General features: G+C 36.9%; 1 protein-coding gene across 4 annotated transcripts in view; it reads right to left on the bottom strand.

Annotated features, from left to right (window-relative positions):
* The window catches only part of lrp8 (low density lipoprotein receptor-related protein 8, apolipoprotein e receptor), a 292,418-nt gene that overhangs the window by 26,450 nt on the left and 248,887 nt on the right, over nt 1-17,081 (bottom strand). For all 4 annotated transcript variants that reach the window (XM_056460108.1, XM_056460109.1, XM_056460105.1 and 1 more), the window contains exons 11-14: nt 16,751-16,978; nt 14,687-14,805; nt 12,005-12,144; nt 3,397-3,538 (exon numbers count right to left, since the gene is read on the bottom strand). In XM_056460108.1, coding sequence (XP_056316083.1) covers nt 3,397-3,538; nt 12,005-12,144; nt 14,687-14,805; nt 16,751-16,978 — 629 coding nt within the window. The remainder of the gene's footprint in view (nt 1-3,396; nt 3,539-12,004; nt 12,145-14,686; nt 14,806-16,750; nt 16,979-17,081) is intronic.

The raw sequence follows: 17,081 nt of genomic DNA, 5'->3' as shown, positions 1-17,081 counted from the left end.
AGAATGGTCAGACAGGCAATAGTCAATCACAGGAGCAAACAGTATCATACAGGGCAATCCAAATGAGTGGTCGAGTCATAGGCGAAGAGATTGGTCCAGGCAGCTAACAGCAAAAAATCAATAAACAAAGCAAGGGTCTGGAAACACGGCACGGAGAACAAAACAAGGAAACCGCTTCATGATGCTACAGGATAACAAGACTAAGCAATGTGAATGAGACAGTTAAGTTTATATATAGTCCATTTAATGAGTGTGAACGAGCTACACCTGTGTCTGTGTGAGTGTCTGGATTATTGTCAGCTGTTGTAGGAGTTAATGGGTGCAAAGAGTTCCGGGAGTTGTAGTTCTGCAGCCATACCGGAATGAATCTCCAGTGTTGATAACATCGCTGGTGATCGTGACAAATATGTAATAGGTTTTATACGTTTAATATGTAATTATTAGATTATAAAATGGTCCATTTAGTTGTGAGTACAGTGCACTATTCTGGGCTGCTGAATATTTGTGGTATTTAAATGTTTCTTTTGCGTTGAGTCTGGAGCGTACATCTAAATTGCTTGATGGTGGAATCTTGTCATGTCACATGTTATTAGGACATGGTGTTAGCAAATACAAATCCGTCTTTTCATTTTGTGGTCATTTAAATGAATATAAATCAGGAAATCTATTTGAGATTAAAATGCTCTGCTTTAGAAACACTATTCAGAAGGCTCTTTCACTGAATAACATTTTATTTCTATCTTTTCCTTAAGAAGCGCTATCATAAAATCATGTTTTGTAAGGGATGCTAAGCTGATTAATATTTCACTCAGAGGCACTTGAGATACAATAAGCGGTTGGATTCCATTCTCATCATCTCTGGTTGAGCGCAAGTGTGTTTTCCCGCTTTCGTTTGCATTTTCAGAGCAACACGTTTAATTCTTTGATTTAGATTTCAACAGCACTTCTCATTTATTAATGTGAGGAGGCTGTAAATTGGTTCTTCTGCTGGGACGCTGCACGTGGTCTGTCTGTGATAAAAGGATGAAAACAAAGAACCCAAATCTGCACACACAGACACGCACACTGCCACTTTCATTTCTCTGCCTGTCTCTGGAATATAAAAAAACAACAAATCACCATAAATATGCTATTCAATGATACGCTGCTATTACTGGAGAGTAAAAAAACAGGACTCAGCAAAGATTTGCCTCTCATCATTATAACAATGCTAAAAAGGTGACACTGAAACAATACAGTTGAAGTTTTGTTTTTTTATTAGCTCCTGAGAGGCATTAGCGGAATTAAGCAGGTATTTTATTACAGCTATAGCCTTACAAAATGGCCTCTTCACACACGAAAAGAGCAAGAACAAAAAGTTTTTGCAGCTTAGAGTTTTGAGAGCACATCGAAGTGTCTTATCTTAGAAGATAAGAATGGTTTGATTTCTTATGATAAGTTCTTTAATGAATTATAGTATCTGTCACTGGCTTTTAAGCTCAACAGATAAAACAGACTGAAAGTTATTTAAAGTTCTGGGAAAGTAAAATGAAAAAAAAAAAGATCTGAATTGATAAAAAGTGTCATTAAAGACTTTTAAATTGCTGCAAATGTTTTTTTTTTCATGTCATGTTGTCCTTTTGAACTTTATAAAGAATTTATATAAAAAAAAACTTCAGGCTTTCCAAAACACAAGCAGCACAGCTATTTTCAGCACTTGTTTTGTGTGTGAATATTATTAATTAGAAAAAAATAGCACCAGTCAAACTAGCTTTAATGATGATCAGATACTCAAAGATGTACCAACAAAATGCTGCTAAATACAGTAAAGGATTGTACAATTTACAAAAAGAAACAATTTAGAAACAGAAATATCAAGCATACTGTAAATTATTTAAGGATTTACCTTTAATATACAATTATTCATTCCTATTCTTTTCGGCTTATTCCCTTTATTAATCAGGGGTCACCACAGCGGAATGATCCGCCAACTTATCCAACATATGTTTTATGCAGCGGAGGCCCTTCCAGCTGCAACCTAGTACTGGGAAACATCCATACACTCTTGCATTCAAACCCACACATACATTACGACCAATTTAACTTGAACATGCAAACTCCACACAGCTTGGGCTCCTGGCTGGGGCTCGACCCAGAACACAGCTCCTTGCTGTGAGGTGACAGTGCTACCCATTGTGCCACTGAGTCACTATATACAAATTAAATACATTGAAAATACACTGAAACCACAAATAAAGTTCCCTTCAGAAATATGTGAAAAGAAATATTTATTGTTACTGTACCTTGTTGGTAGACATTCATTAAAAAAAAGAGGAGGAATGCTTAATAAACTAGTGATTTGAAAAAACAAAAAGAGAAAAATAGCTTCAAACAACTGTTTAGCCTATACACATCTTTGTTGTTGTAAAGTTGCTTGGTATCTTTCTGTATTAAGCCAAAGACTATAGAATACACAAGACGTGTCACTCGTATAGCTTTGAATGGGGAAAAGAATAACGTCAACACGGTAAATTAAGCCCTATCTTCAAGTACAGGAGCCAGTCATCGATCGCTATAGACTAAGGTTTTTACGAAAGTTTCTGTGGTCAACAAATGCACTGGAATGTCAGCGAAAACTTGCTTCAAAGACATAAGAGATATATCAGCATATAGCTTGAAATCTGTACTTTTAAATGAACCAACTACACTTGAAAACAAATGTTTTTTGGTTTTGTAATCTGTATAAAACGAACATGATGTACAGTCCATTCTGTCAAACACATATCACATGACAGCAACTACACAAAACCCCACAAACTTGTAAACAAAGAGTCGTTGTCATTTCGGGAGGAGATTTGCCATAAATAACAAGTTGTGAATTACTTCAGAAGAGCACAACGATCAGATAAGGCATTATTCAGATAATAATGTGTAACACGGCCAAAAAATGAGGTTGGTGTCACAATCTCATTCCTTTCTGATGTACATTAGCTTGGGCAACCTGAGAAAGTTCAGTTTTGTTTGATTTGAACGTTTAAAAACAAAACATATAAGGCATTTGTTGTTTAATTTTATTGGTAATTCCAAATATGTCGTGTAATCTTTAGCTTAGCAAACAGTTTTGGAGAATTTAATGTTTCCCCATTCAAACAGAATCCCAGAGCATTCTGCCTGAGAGGCATTTCAAAGATGGCTGCTGAGTGAATAACTAGCCTTAAAGCAGGAGTGTCCAAACTCTATCCTGAGAGTTTAGCTCCAACTCTAACCAAACATACCTGAACCAGCTAATCAAGCTCTTACTAGATATACTAGAAACCTCCTGGCAGGTGTGTTGAAGCAAGTTGGAGCGAAACTCTGCAGGACACTGAGTTTAGACAGCCCTACCTTAAAGGGACTTTGATTGAGCTTATTTCTCACCTTTAGGCTGCCGGAGCTCATGAAACACCACCACATCCAGCGGGTTGTTGAGATGTTGAGCCAGCATCACCACATCATTTCCTGTCAGCCGGTTCACACTGTAGATGGCCTCATCCTCCAGGTCTGTCCAGTAAACCCGGTCCTGCACGAACATTTGCAGAAGACGGTCATTCAATCTTAGAATAAATATCAGTGTTATAAATGTTCATACCAAGTAATCTCATCCAACCTATTCCGAAAGTGAAATCATTTCATGAAACTAAAAGACACTCAATAAATGTATTCATTTTTTAATAAATACATCTGTTGAGCCCAATTGAAGATTATTACAATTATATTTTCGCATTTAATATTCATGAATTTGATTTGAATCCTATATTCAGTTGAAGTCAGAATTATTAGCCCCCCGTTGAATTTTCTTTTTCTTTTTGAAATATTTCCCAAATGATGTTTAACAGAGCAAGGAAATTTTCACAGTATGTCTGATAATATTTTTTCTTCTGGAGAAAGTCTTATTTGTTTTATTTCAGCTAGAATAAAAGCAGTTTTTAATAAAAAAATAAAAAAATTTAAGGTCAAAATTATCAGCCCCTTTAAGCAAATTTTTTTCGATAGTCTACAGAACAAACCATTGTTATACAATAACTTGCATAATTCCCCTAACCTGCCTAGTTAACCTAACTAACCTAGTTAAGCCTTTAAATGTCACTTTAAGCTGTATAGAAGTGTCTTGAAAAATATCTAGTCAAATAATAATTACTGTCATCATGGCAAAGATAAAATAAATCAGTTATTAGAAATGAGTTATTAAAACTATTATGTTTAGAAACATGTTGAAAAAATCTGCTCTCTGTTAAACAGAAATTGGGGAAAAAATAAACAGGGGGGCTAATAAGTCAGGGGGGCTAATAATTCTAACTTCAACTGTATATAATAAACATTTTACATATCTAATTTCTTTTCAAGATTTTTTGATGCATTGAAAGTTCAAAAGTACTGTATTTATTGTAAACAGAAATATTTTATTCTATCAATATTTTTAAGTTGACTGTGAGTTCTGTAACTGTGGCTTTTGTGGTGTTTTTCCCCAAGGAAGGAAATATTATTCATATAATTGCATGACACTTCTGAATATAAATACTGACATTGCGCATGAATATTTCCTTGTAAAAGGTTATTTCCCAATACCAACACACAGAACTCAAATGACACTTGGATAGTATAAATCAAAAGCTTGTCATCTTGAAGGTCATGTATTTATTTCTGCATGATGCAATACACCAAAAAACACAAGAGAAAGCGAGGAAGATGGAAATGATGATAAACGCTCCTGCTTCTCTCGGACCACAAAGGTTTTTCCTCAGACTAATTAAAGCTCACAGCACATCTCTGTTTTCCATCTACACCTACATGTGCCTGAAAGCGCAGGCTGGGCTGTCTGACAATACCACTTTCAACCTTCTCTTCACTCCTCCTCTGATCAGCCCTTATCAGTCGCTACAGAAATATTGCACATGTGCATGGTGAGATGGGCTGTCACAATGACAACCAGAGATGCATCTCCTTTTCAGACAGATACGGAAATGGAGGAGGAAGTTGGAGGAGGACAAAGGCTACATATACACAAGTAAGTTCTCTTTTTAATGCAGCCCTTTGTACGCTTTTGACCTTAAATACTGTCTCTAAAATTATATCAGTGGTAGAATAACTTTTAACTAGTTCAATTCTGCTGCTGAGACTACTAGATCTGCCTCATGTCACCTGAAATCTAGCATGCAACTTTTGGTCAGTCAAGGGGAAAATGCAACCATGGAGATATACAGTTTATATATCACCTGTTGTTTTCGTGGCACAAGTAGAGTTAGCCAAAAGCTAATTGTAAGATAAAATGATTTAATATAGAACCAACACCAATACAAATGCCATGGAAGACCAACCAACGAAACTTAAGCAAAGAAAAAGCAAAAGAATTATCGGACATGAGCCCTTAACCAACCCAGGCTCATTCTGTAAACATACCGCTATATACATTTCTGGAGATAGCCAAATACGTCCCAGGAGCTATGTTTTTTTGCAGGCTTTGTTTTTCGCGAATACACCAGAGGCGGCGGTGTACTTTTTCAGATCTCAAATTTCTCTCACCAGTGCCATTCGTGCCTGCTGTTCTCACGTAAATCCACCAGAGGCTGCTGTCGACAGACTGACTGACTGACGATCGCCTGACCCACCCTCCTCCTTCCCTAAACTCAACCAATAGTGTTTTCAAAAGTACGATTGACCGGCCCACCCACTTCCCTATACCCAACCGACAGTTTTAAAAAGCAATCCAGAAAAAGAAAAGCCCTTGCCTGATTTTTACCACGTTTTCTGATTTTACCACATTCTCACCCTGTTATTTACTTATTAAAATTTTTGGGTTCTGTTTTTGTCTTAACCGCTTTTTAGAACTGTTCTTCGCCAGACTCTAACCCCGTAGTCATGGTCAACTCCTCTCTGCGTTTCAAGTCCGCTGACGTACATGGAGATATAACTGGAAAACTGGTAACAATGGGAAGCCGTCCATAAGGAGGAAAGCGGTCAGCTGGTAAGCGTGAAAAGGAATGACATTATACCAACGCATAGTGTTCGTTTTGAAAATATAATGCAGCCATACTGGCGACATAATTTGTGATCTCCAGAAATGTATTTACGGTTACGTTTTCAAAAACGAGCCTATGTTGGCCCAAAAGAACCTTGTATAGTGTTGCTTTAAAACACTGTTTTTTGTTGGTGCTCATAGACTAGTGGTTTATTGTGCCAACATACAGCGTCAATGCGTTTTGGGCATCCCGAGATTCAATCCAGGCTTTTAGACCTACCCTGTTCTATCTCTCCAACTTCATTTACTCTCTAGCTACTGTCCTGTCAATAAATGTCTTTCAATAATAAAAAAAAATGTTAAAACAACCCCTACTTTTGCAATGGCAACAGCAGGCATTCACACTAGTCTACAATTTTCGACCTTCAAAAAATTTGACTTTTAGAAATGCTGAAGGGTCTTTAAGGGTTGTGTTTCAGTTTCAGTGGAGACAGACCAAATAGCAGACTTCTGAAAATAAAGGTATGGCAGCACACATTCACTTACTGTAAGGGTTTTCTGGATCAGTGTGTATCCTTTCCTTATTCAACAAGCCTCTCTCAAAATATGGATTACGAAAAGGATTTTAGAATTCAGATTTAAAAAAAAATAATATATATATATATCAATGTTTTTTGTGAGTTTTTCAAATGATATCATAATCTTATATGTGTATTACCAAAAATGATGTAATTTAAGTTGTTTCTACATTATAAAGACAAAATCTGTAAGATGATCATGCCTTATTTCGCAAAAAATATGTCATGTAAAAATTGTTTGTTAAAATATTATGAAAAATTGCCTTTGTTATTAATAATAGACTGGATTTGTTTAGATATAATTACATTCTACAAGATGTTTCTAAGCATAGTGTACACACAAGACCTATGCTGTTGCCAATGAATACCATTATCATTTTTTGCTTTATATTTTATTTTCAGATTTTTTTAATATTTATATTAGAATACTGGTAATAAATGTAAGAATTTGCTTCCAACTTAAATGTGACATGTTACTCTAAATGCAATATAATAATAAAAATATGTTATTTATAAGGCGACGCAGTGGCGCAGTAGGTAGTGCTGTCGCCTCACAGCAAGAAGGTTGCTGGTTCGAGCCTCGGCTGGGTCAGTTGGCATTTCTTTGTGGATTTTGCATGTTCTCCCAGTGATCGCATTGGTTTCCTCCGGGTGCTCCGGTTTCTCCCAAAGTCTAAAGACATGCGGTACAGGTGAATTGGGTAGGCTAAATTGTCCGCAGTGTATGAGTGTGTATGGATATTTCCCAGAGATGGGTTGCGGCTGGAAGGGCATCCGCTGCGTGAAACATGTGCTGGATAAGTTGGCGGTTCATTCCGCTGTGGCGACCCCGGATTAATGAAGGGACTAAGCCAAAAAGAAAATAAATGAATGTTGTTTATAATAAATACAATTACAATGTGTGGTTAATAACTGCATATAACACATTTTTGTAGTATAATTATAAAGTTACTTACATTATTATTGTTTTTACCTAGTTTTGTTCTGAATGCAGGTAACATTTAAATAATATCTTTTTTCTCTACACAAATACTATTATAATGTGTTCTATTTGTACAAAGATGACAATTCTGTACTATCATTTTACAGCTACTTTTAGCTTCTGTTGTTCATTTTTAGTCCTTGTAGTGTAGGGTAGTAGTCCACATGTAGTAGAAACGCCAGTGTTAACTTTTACAATGGTGGTTTGACAAGAATCTGGAGTGAACTGAGCATGCTCATGTGTGCATCTGCTACAAGTATTGGAAAATGTTTACAGAGCTGTGTGTGTTTTTTTTTGGAAAGGTCAGGCTTCTGGATCCCAGCAGAGCTCCGATCAGTAGGACTCCTTAACCTGCACTAGACTGCATTCAAACTCTGCCGCATTGCAGCTCTCATCAAACACACGGACCACCATATCTGATCTAGATAACTGCTTTAATCCGTGACACACAAAGCTTCGAACATCCATGTCTGAAATTTGTACTCCTTGAGCAAAGAGGGGGCCTTTTTATTAAAACCCTTCATCATATTCTTGGCTTCATTTGGAAAAGGAGCGACTCTCCCTGTGGGATTTGATCGGTCTTGACATTTTCACTGCTGCCCACTAGCCAGTGAAATAATGTGAAAGCCGGTGTGGAGATATTGGTATGTTTTATGAGACAGGGCATTGTAAAGGTCATATAATGTCTGATAAGGTGACTGGAAAATCAAGCACATTTCTTAGATGTAATTTAAGATCTGGTGTGCTAGGAGATAATATGTGACAAGCAACTCCATTGTTTTACTAAGACTGTGCCATTGCTACCAAATAATAATTTATCATCCATATTTGAAACAGTATACTTTAATTACTAATATTTTAATAAATGAATGACAAGAAAAACCCTACCAACTCAGGCTGTGTCCAAAATCGCATACGTCCATATGCTAAAAACAGTATGTGAGCCAAGTAGTATAGAATGGAATTTGAACATCAGTATGCGAGTAGTTCCAGGATCTACTTTTTTCGTTGAGATTCTGAAATGGCGCATCGGATGGATGCAAGGCTATCCCATGATGCACCACGAAAGAATTCATGAATGGGACTGACACGGGTAGGTCATGTGATGATGACAAAATGGCGGATGTAGTCCGTCCGAGTTCCATTCATACGGCTGACATTCATACTGTATAGAATGTACTTTTCAAACGGCCGTGTAGTAAATTCAAACGCAGTGCCTACTGAGTAGTAGGCAATTTCGGACGCAGTCTAAATGTTTGTAGTCTGCAAGATTAAAAAAAAGAAATAAATAAACTTTATTTTTGGAAAGCTGAATACATTTGTTCAAGGTTCCTATGTGAAATACAAAGTTAAAAACAACTGTCAATTTTAATATTTGCTGAGAAAAAGCATTACATTTCTTACTTTAACAAAGTATTAGATAGAATATAGTAATAATAATACAAATATAAAAATCACATTATTCAGTAAATTATTATTATGTAAAATTCAAACTGTGTGTCCCCAGAAAATGTGAACATATATAGCATATTATACTGATCATTTCACAAAATAATGAATGCCATGTGGGTTAGGAATGACACAAAGAAGCATAAATGATTCATAATCCTAGAAAAAACTAGGTTGCTGGTGGAAGTGGTGTTAGTGAGGCCAGCAGGGGGCGCTCAACCAGCTCAACCAGTCGGTGTGAGTACTAATGCCCCAGTACAGGGACACTATACTGTCAGTGAACACCATCTTTCGGATGAGACATTACACTGAGGTCCGGACTCACTGTGGTCATTAAAAATCCCATGGCCCTTCTCGTAAAGAAGTGGCGGATTCTGTTCTGGGAAATGCCAGATATTCATGTTTTGGGTATTTATCTTAACTGATCCGGCATTAGCTTATGCATGGTGAATACCTGCATGTGTGTGTGAGAGAGAGGTGAGAAACCGTGCGAGTCCGAGTGAAAAACAGCGAGCAAGGCAGTGTGGATTGTCTGAGCCTGCACATACATAAAAGTAGTCCCCAATCAGCTTTCTTACGTTTACAATCACTTTCATTGGTTGGTGATTATTATTTTTTGAGTAGTGTTATAATAAATAAGGGCATAGTGGCCTACCTAAATAATATTTGTACTTTCAAAATGCCAGAGGCAGTCAACCATATATCACTTTTTCAAAACTATGAGTAAATCTTATAATGAGCCTGATCAAAAGAATATGAAACTGCACCACTGGATCAGGAAAGCGGGAGACAGAAGCAAAGCAAGCTCAAGTCAGCCAGAAAACATAAAGGAAGAAGTAACTGTGGGCTGTAGATTAGACAGAGTGAGTCATTTTCGCTTGGCACATAATAGTGAAGTGAGCTGAATGTCAGTGGTGTTAGTAAACTGGATATTGATGTTTCATATGATTCATGTACGCATGTACAGTAGCAACATGTTTGTTTGTTTTTTTACCCATTGTTGACCAATAATGTTTTATTGCACAAAATAATTAAAGACCATTCAGAAATTTGATAATTTGTCTTGTATTAACCACTTAGTAACGTCATGTTCTGGGAAACTAAAATTGTGTGGCGGATGTCGGTCACGGTAATTTTGATTTGCTGGTTTTGTTGTGGAAATTATCCATTTGCAAATTAAGCACTTGGTGTAACCCCGGTGTCCTGGCCAAATTCCCTTTATCGGCCCTTACCAATCATGGCCTCTCAATCATCCCCATCCACTGAATTGGCTCTATGATTGACTACGTTTACATGGACATCAGTAATCGAATTATTTGCCTTAATCTAATTAAGACAATAATATGATTAAGGTGTTTACATGAGTTGCTTTTTAAATGTTCCTTTCATGATCCTGTTTTACATGTTATAGCGCATATCTCTCTGTTATACTCGATTAACGTCATCGCATCACCACGCTATCAGCATTTCATCCGCAGTTTCATGTAATTTCAGGTCTTTTATTTTTAATTTGTCGACTTTTAACTGCAGTTTGGCACTTTCACTTTCATTCAGGAATATTTCATGCATGCTCCCCGTCACAAACAAGATGATTAATTGAATGCAACTATGAACTGTTGGAAAACTGTTGTTTTAATGGAAGTTCATACCGCGTGCTGAATGGAAGAAAAACTCCATCGTGAAACATGCATTTCACGATGGAGGTGTCTGTGGTTTGCACTGACTCGGTAGGTGCAAAGAGTGTCAAACAGCCATGTGTGTGTGTGTGTGTGGACTATCCTGTCGCAAAATGCGGCGAAAAGTCCTACATGACAGTAATAGTTTGATTAAGGTGTTTACATGTCTGTGCTGCACTTCAATAATGCGACTAAAATCGGCATACTCCACATGTCTTAATTCGATTTCTCTTTAGTTCGATTATGACCTTAATCGAATTAAATTAATCAAAAATAGCTGTTTACATGGTAGCCTCTTAATCAGAGTATTGTCTTAATCGCATTAAAATCGAATTATTGGATTCTATGTAATCGTATTCAGTGTCTCTTCACTACACCAGTAACTGGTGTGAGGAGCGCACTGGCGCCGTTGTCATGTGGCTGCTGTCGCAACATTCAAGTGGAAGCAGCACACTGGTGGTGGTGTGAAGAGACCATGATTCATGATTGCGAAGCGCTTTGGGTGTATGGCCATACACAATAAATGGGCTATATAAACACACTTTACATTTACATTTTTACATTAAAAAAAACATCCTACTCAGTAATACATTGCTTAATGTTTTATGTTCACGTTTAAGTTGCCGACCACCAAAAGTAAATGTGTATTTGAAGACAACCAAATAGGCAATGAACAAAAACAAATGTAATTTGAGATGAGATGAATGAGATTGTGCAATTAAAAATAATGAACCGAAATAATGAGCCTACTGGAATAGACTCCGGCACCAAGCACTGTACTCTAGAAATATTTCTTTGCTCTTTTAGCCATGGCACCAAAAAGTTAGAGCGGCTGTTTCTGTGCTTTCAGCAGCCAAGTGGAGAACCGTAGGAGTTTAGGACTAGCCTTAAAACTACTGCAGCAATGCAGAGCTTCATTTTTCATCTGCCCTGGACAAAAGTCAAAGCATGAAGAAAACGCATTGTTTCCTTTTTCTCAGGCTCAGCCCCAGGGTGCCCTTTTACTGAGCTCATCGACTGGCCTGATGAAGGGCATTACGAGATCTATTGCTCAGGCCAGGTCCTGCCTTTAGGTGCCTTAGGAGCTGCCAAAGTAAAAAGGCTTTTTAATTTGGATTGTGTCTTTAACTGGTGCCAGCCACCCACAGCCGTACATCTCTTGGCCAGTGTTGCAGCCTCACAGTGAGATGTGCTGCTTCTCCAACTACACCCTCTGAGCAAAAATGTGTTCATGTGTGCATCACGAAGCCAAACTGAAGCTAGAAACATCTCAAGGCCTGCTTGTGCCAATGCAGCCCCATCTGTGCACAAGTATGTGAGCATGTCATTTCATAGATTTGCTTGCCTCGAAAAGAGTGAGGGCGAAGGGATGTCCCAGATGATCCATGGAGGACAGCAAAATTCTTCGGTTGTCTCCATTCAGGTCCACGCTGGAGATCAGATGCAGCTTTGAATCCACCCAGTAGAGTCGCCTGCTTGACAGATCTAGAGGAAAGACATTTTAATGGAACATATATATCTAGCAATCAATAATACAACAAATGCTCTGAATTTAACATGAGTGGTCAAAGAAAATGTAGTACGTCACCAGAGTATTCATATTTCAGTTTATAGGTCAAAATATGGTCACATTTTGGTGTCTGTTTCAAACTTAATTTACTTGTCACAGATATATTTATATAAAAATTAAACAACATATTTATACTGAAATTACTAAAAAGACATTACAAAAAATATATATTTTATTAAATTATATTCATTCATTCATTTATTTATTCATTTGTTCGTTCATTCATTTTCCTTTGGCTTAGACCCTTATTTTTCAGAGGTCGCCACAGTGGAATAAACCATCAGCTATTCAGGCATATGTTTTATGCAGTGTATGCCCTTCCAGCAGCAACCCAGTACTGGGAAATACCCACACACTCACATTCACACACACACTCATGCACTTTGGGTAATTTAGTTCATTGAATTAACCTCTTCCGTATGTCTTTGAACTGTGGGCACCCGGAGGAAACCCACGCGAACACGGGGAGAACATGCAAACTTCACACAGAAATGCCAACTGGCCCAGACAGGACTCGAACCAGCAACCTTCTTGCTGTTAGGCGACAGTGCTAAACACTGAGCCACCGTGTTGCTAAATTATATTTGGAATGATTAAAAAATTGTTGACAAATGGGTAAAACCTAATGGTTTAAGTAAAAAAAATGAAACTTCTGTCATCATTTACTCTTCCTTCACTTGTTCCAAAGCTGTTTGAGTTTCATTCTTCTGTGAACACAAAAGAAGATATTTTTCCTACTTTGAAAGTCAGTGGTTAACGGTTTTCAGATTTCTTCACAAAATCCTCTTTAGTATTCAATAAAAACACTTGACTGTGAGTAAATAGTGAGTAAATACATTTTTGGGTAAACAATCCCTTCAAAGATAGTGGCAAAGTGTAAAGATTAGTATTTTGGGGCTAAATAAAGTGTGATCCTTAAATAGAGTTCACAAGACATTGTCTCAATATTCCAGAAATTTTATTTTGCATGATATTGCCATCAAATTCAAAACATATACTCAGGAGATGTGTGGCTTTTGACCTATTACTTTTCTGTATAGCTCCAGGACTAATTCCATAAATTTGTTTATGAAATAATAAAATGTTTAGTGCAGTGCAGTTTTTTTATTTAAGCATCTATAACTTTTTTTTTTTGAGCATTATAAACTCTAGATGATGAATAGTAAAGCCTAAAATGTCTTCTTTCCAAATATTTATGAACTGTGAATGTAGACCAAATTATTAAGCAACTGTTACTGCTTTAGTTTGGGAAGGTCATTTTTGAGCAAGTGCCTCTAACGGTGAGGGAAAGAAGGACACTGATGTAGTCTCAGAAAACAGAACACAGTACCATTTTTTTCATTCCTTCATAATGTATAACTTTTCATTCTTTAGCGTGAAACTTTCTAGATGGACCATAGTAAAGCTCAAAGTGTCTTTTTCCAATGATACCTAATTTGTGTTTGTAGCTTACTGGGGTCAAGAACTGTTACTATTTAAAGTTAGGTACGTGTAAATCCCCAAAAGTGAGTGCTGGCTAACAGGTTAATATGTGATGAAATAATTCTTTTAAAATATATGAAAAGTTTATTTGTGGTATCTGATATGTAGTTAAACTAAACAACATTCTCCTTGATGTCTCTAAATCATGGTAAAAATGTTTGAAAGATGTATTTGTTATAATTCAAATAAATCTAAAACAGAACATGTTAATGCATGAAAAAAACTTTAAATTAAAGCTCTTTTATAGTTTTGGTACTTAAGCCCACCTTTGGTCTTCAACCTCCATATTTTTTGAATAAACAAAAAATGAAGGCAGTCTGAAATGAAATGTAGGCACAAATGAAAGCACATCAATGCCAAAAAAACAAAAAAAAAAAAAAACAAGCACACCCTAAAATCTCAGAGCTTTTCTTCCATTAAAAAGTATTTTATTTCTAAGCAGACTTAGCAATTCTCAAATCTGCCATTTTTGTCAATAACTTTTTTTCTATCCCTCTACCATAACTGCTTTTTCAAATAGCTTTCATGTTAAGTGAGCCAGAGAAATAATGGCGATATTGACAGCGCTGCTTGAGCAATTCCATTTAGTTTTTCCCAAACTGACGGATGATTGATGAGAAACAATGAAGGTGAATGATTCAAAGCCCTGTTGGCCACAGGAGGCTGCTCTTCATTATTAACACTCTTTCTGCGTTTGTTTGGTCTTTCTCAACCCTAATGTTGTTTTCTCTCTTTCTTCTCCAGCATTTTGGTTGATGTCATTGTCTGTCGTAATGATGGCAAATGCAGCTCTCTTGTGTCTTCATTTCGTTACGATACGCTTTGTTTTGCTTTCTGCTGCTTTTCTTTTATCTGGTGTTGTCTTGTTTTTGCTATTCTCCAGTGTGTGTTTTTGTACTTTGACTATTTTTGATGATGTGAATACATTTGTTGGGAATGAGGAACTAAATTGCGAGTACTGAAATGATGTTTTACCAAGCGCAATCCCATTAGGCCACTCGATTCTCTCTGAAACCAGAATTTGCCGATCCACTCCGTTCATCCCGGCTTTCTCAATCTTGGCCTGCGCTCCCCAATCTGACCAGTACATGAACCTGCAATACAAGAGATACATGATCAGAATCTGTAAATCCAGACTGGTGGTTTTTAAGCTTTGTGAATCCAAGGCCCCTCACAATTGATCACATTATTTGAAGTTGCTATATACTTTTCCAGTTATTTGGAATTCAATGGATAAAATTCGAGGATAAGGATATTTAAAAATACTGCCAGAATCAGCCATTCTTCTTAATTGTAGCTTAATGCGTTGCCATGGAAACTAAAATGAATACAGTGTAACATTCTAAAGGGCCACTCAAACAGATCGCACTTTTCCATTTTAATGTTCTACTTTTCCAATGTTTTACTATGTTCTGTTATGCTCGCATCTCACATCTTTTGCAGTCAGTACCTCGCACATGAACGCGCATTTTTAAGACACCATGTTGAGTTAAAATTATTTCAAATTTTTACATGCACCACCGCTCATCAGTGTCAGTTCCAAAGTAGTGGGCTAACCAGAAGAACTCAGTGCATGCGGAAAGTATTCATAGCACTTCACTTTTTCCACATTTTTTGTTACAGCCTTAATAGATAGACAGACAGATAGATAGATAGATAAATAGATCTACACCATAATGTAGTGTAACCTACACAAATAACAGTTAGGTGCAGTGTGTGGGTTGGAGGGGCGCAGTGTTTTGTTGTGATCAATTTATGTCGTCACTTTGCAATTAGGGTTTTGTGTCTGTTTTGTGTTGGTCGCTAGCAATTGTATGCAAATTGTGGTGGGTATTAACTTCTAAATGTGAATTGAAATACATTTGAATAAATAAAAAATATATATATTTTGGGTGGGTTTTGGACAGTTTTCAGGCTGGTAACATTCAAGTGTATCTGGCAACACTGGTTGGCATGACAACAGTTATGTACTAGTTATTTACAAGATTTTATGGCCAGAAAATATGAAGAGTTGAGATGCAAAAATCTCTAAATGCTGTCTGAAATGTTCTCCTTAAATTAGCATTTTTGTGTTTATGATATGTTTATGTTCAGTTATTTTACTTTAAAGGCAATGAAAAGAACTTATTTGTCAATATAAAAGTAAAATTACTGAGCCTAGACACAGGAGTCGGAGAAAAATGATAATTTTAGAAGAAAACATCGAATGGAATTTAATGTTTTTTTAATCTAAACTCTTCATTTGCACAGACATGGCTAGCACACACAAGTTAGTTAATAAACAAACAACCAAAGAGATGCTGATAAAATAAAAATCAAAGCAGGTGGAGAAACAAATAGGCTACTGTGCAATAGATTTAAACATGGTAAAATGTGTAAAACAGATGTTTAACAATTTTACTGGCATCTGAACATATTTAAATGAGCCAAAATACCAATAATGAAGAAGCAAAAAAAGTTTAGGAATTTCACTAATTTGGAGCCACAAAACCTTCATGTTACCAAACAAATGAAATTGAGTTAAGTGGGAAATTAAGACAATCCAATGGCCTTGAGACTTTTGGTGTCCAACATCTGTCAAAAATCAAGATGAATAGGCACAGTAAGGGAATCGTCATTGAAAGCTTCAGTATTTCACTCTGGCCTGATAAGAGTGAAGTGGCCACTTTACCCACAGGCAACAATTAGGTATGCAGACCAGGCCGAGCCTCATTTGCATGTTTTTCATGCTCTTCCACTTCAGTAATACGCCGAAAAGAGCCCTGAGGGGAAAGATTCTTCACCATGAATGGCAGGAGAAAAAATTACATGAAGTAAAAGGACTTTTGCCAAGGTTTACAAAAATCTTGGCGAGCCGGCATAGATCATACGCCATACATCACATTTACATTTTTCATTATTATTGAATGCAGCAGAACAGATGATTTGAGAAGTGTTTGTTTTTAGCCTGCTAAAACATGCACATTTGTTCACCTGATTGACATCATGCACGTTTTTGAATCTGAATCTGTTTTTACATAATATACATGATATTGTTACCCTTGCTGTGGGTCTACGGCAATAGCACGTGGTTCTCCGAGCTCAGTGTCAATCAACACCTTCCTCTTCTTGCCATCGACATTTGCGACAGAGATGGTTTTGTGTCCAGAGTCCGTCCAGTAGATGTTCTTATGAACCCAGTCCATCGCTAAGCCTTCTGGAGAATGTAGTGCGGTGTCTATGAGTGTGATCTGCTCTGATGAGTTGTTGGCTTTGTTGATGTATGCGCTGAAGAGGAATAAACATACAGTTAATGTATATTCACAGCATTTAAGCAGATGTTACATGTTTCTCTTTTCACAAACAATCAAGAGGCAATAGACGCATTCAC

Source organism: Danio aesculapii, chromosome 6, assembly GCF_903798145.1.
Source record: "Danio aesculapii chromosome 6, fDanAes4.1, whole genome shotgun sequence".
NCBI classification, from domain to species: Eukaryota; Metazoa; Chordata; class Actinopteri; order Cypriniformes; family Danionidae; genus Danio; species Danio aesculapii.
This window is presented reverse-complemented; position numbering and strand designations above follow the sequence as displayed.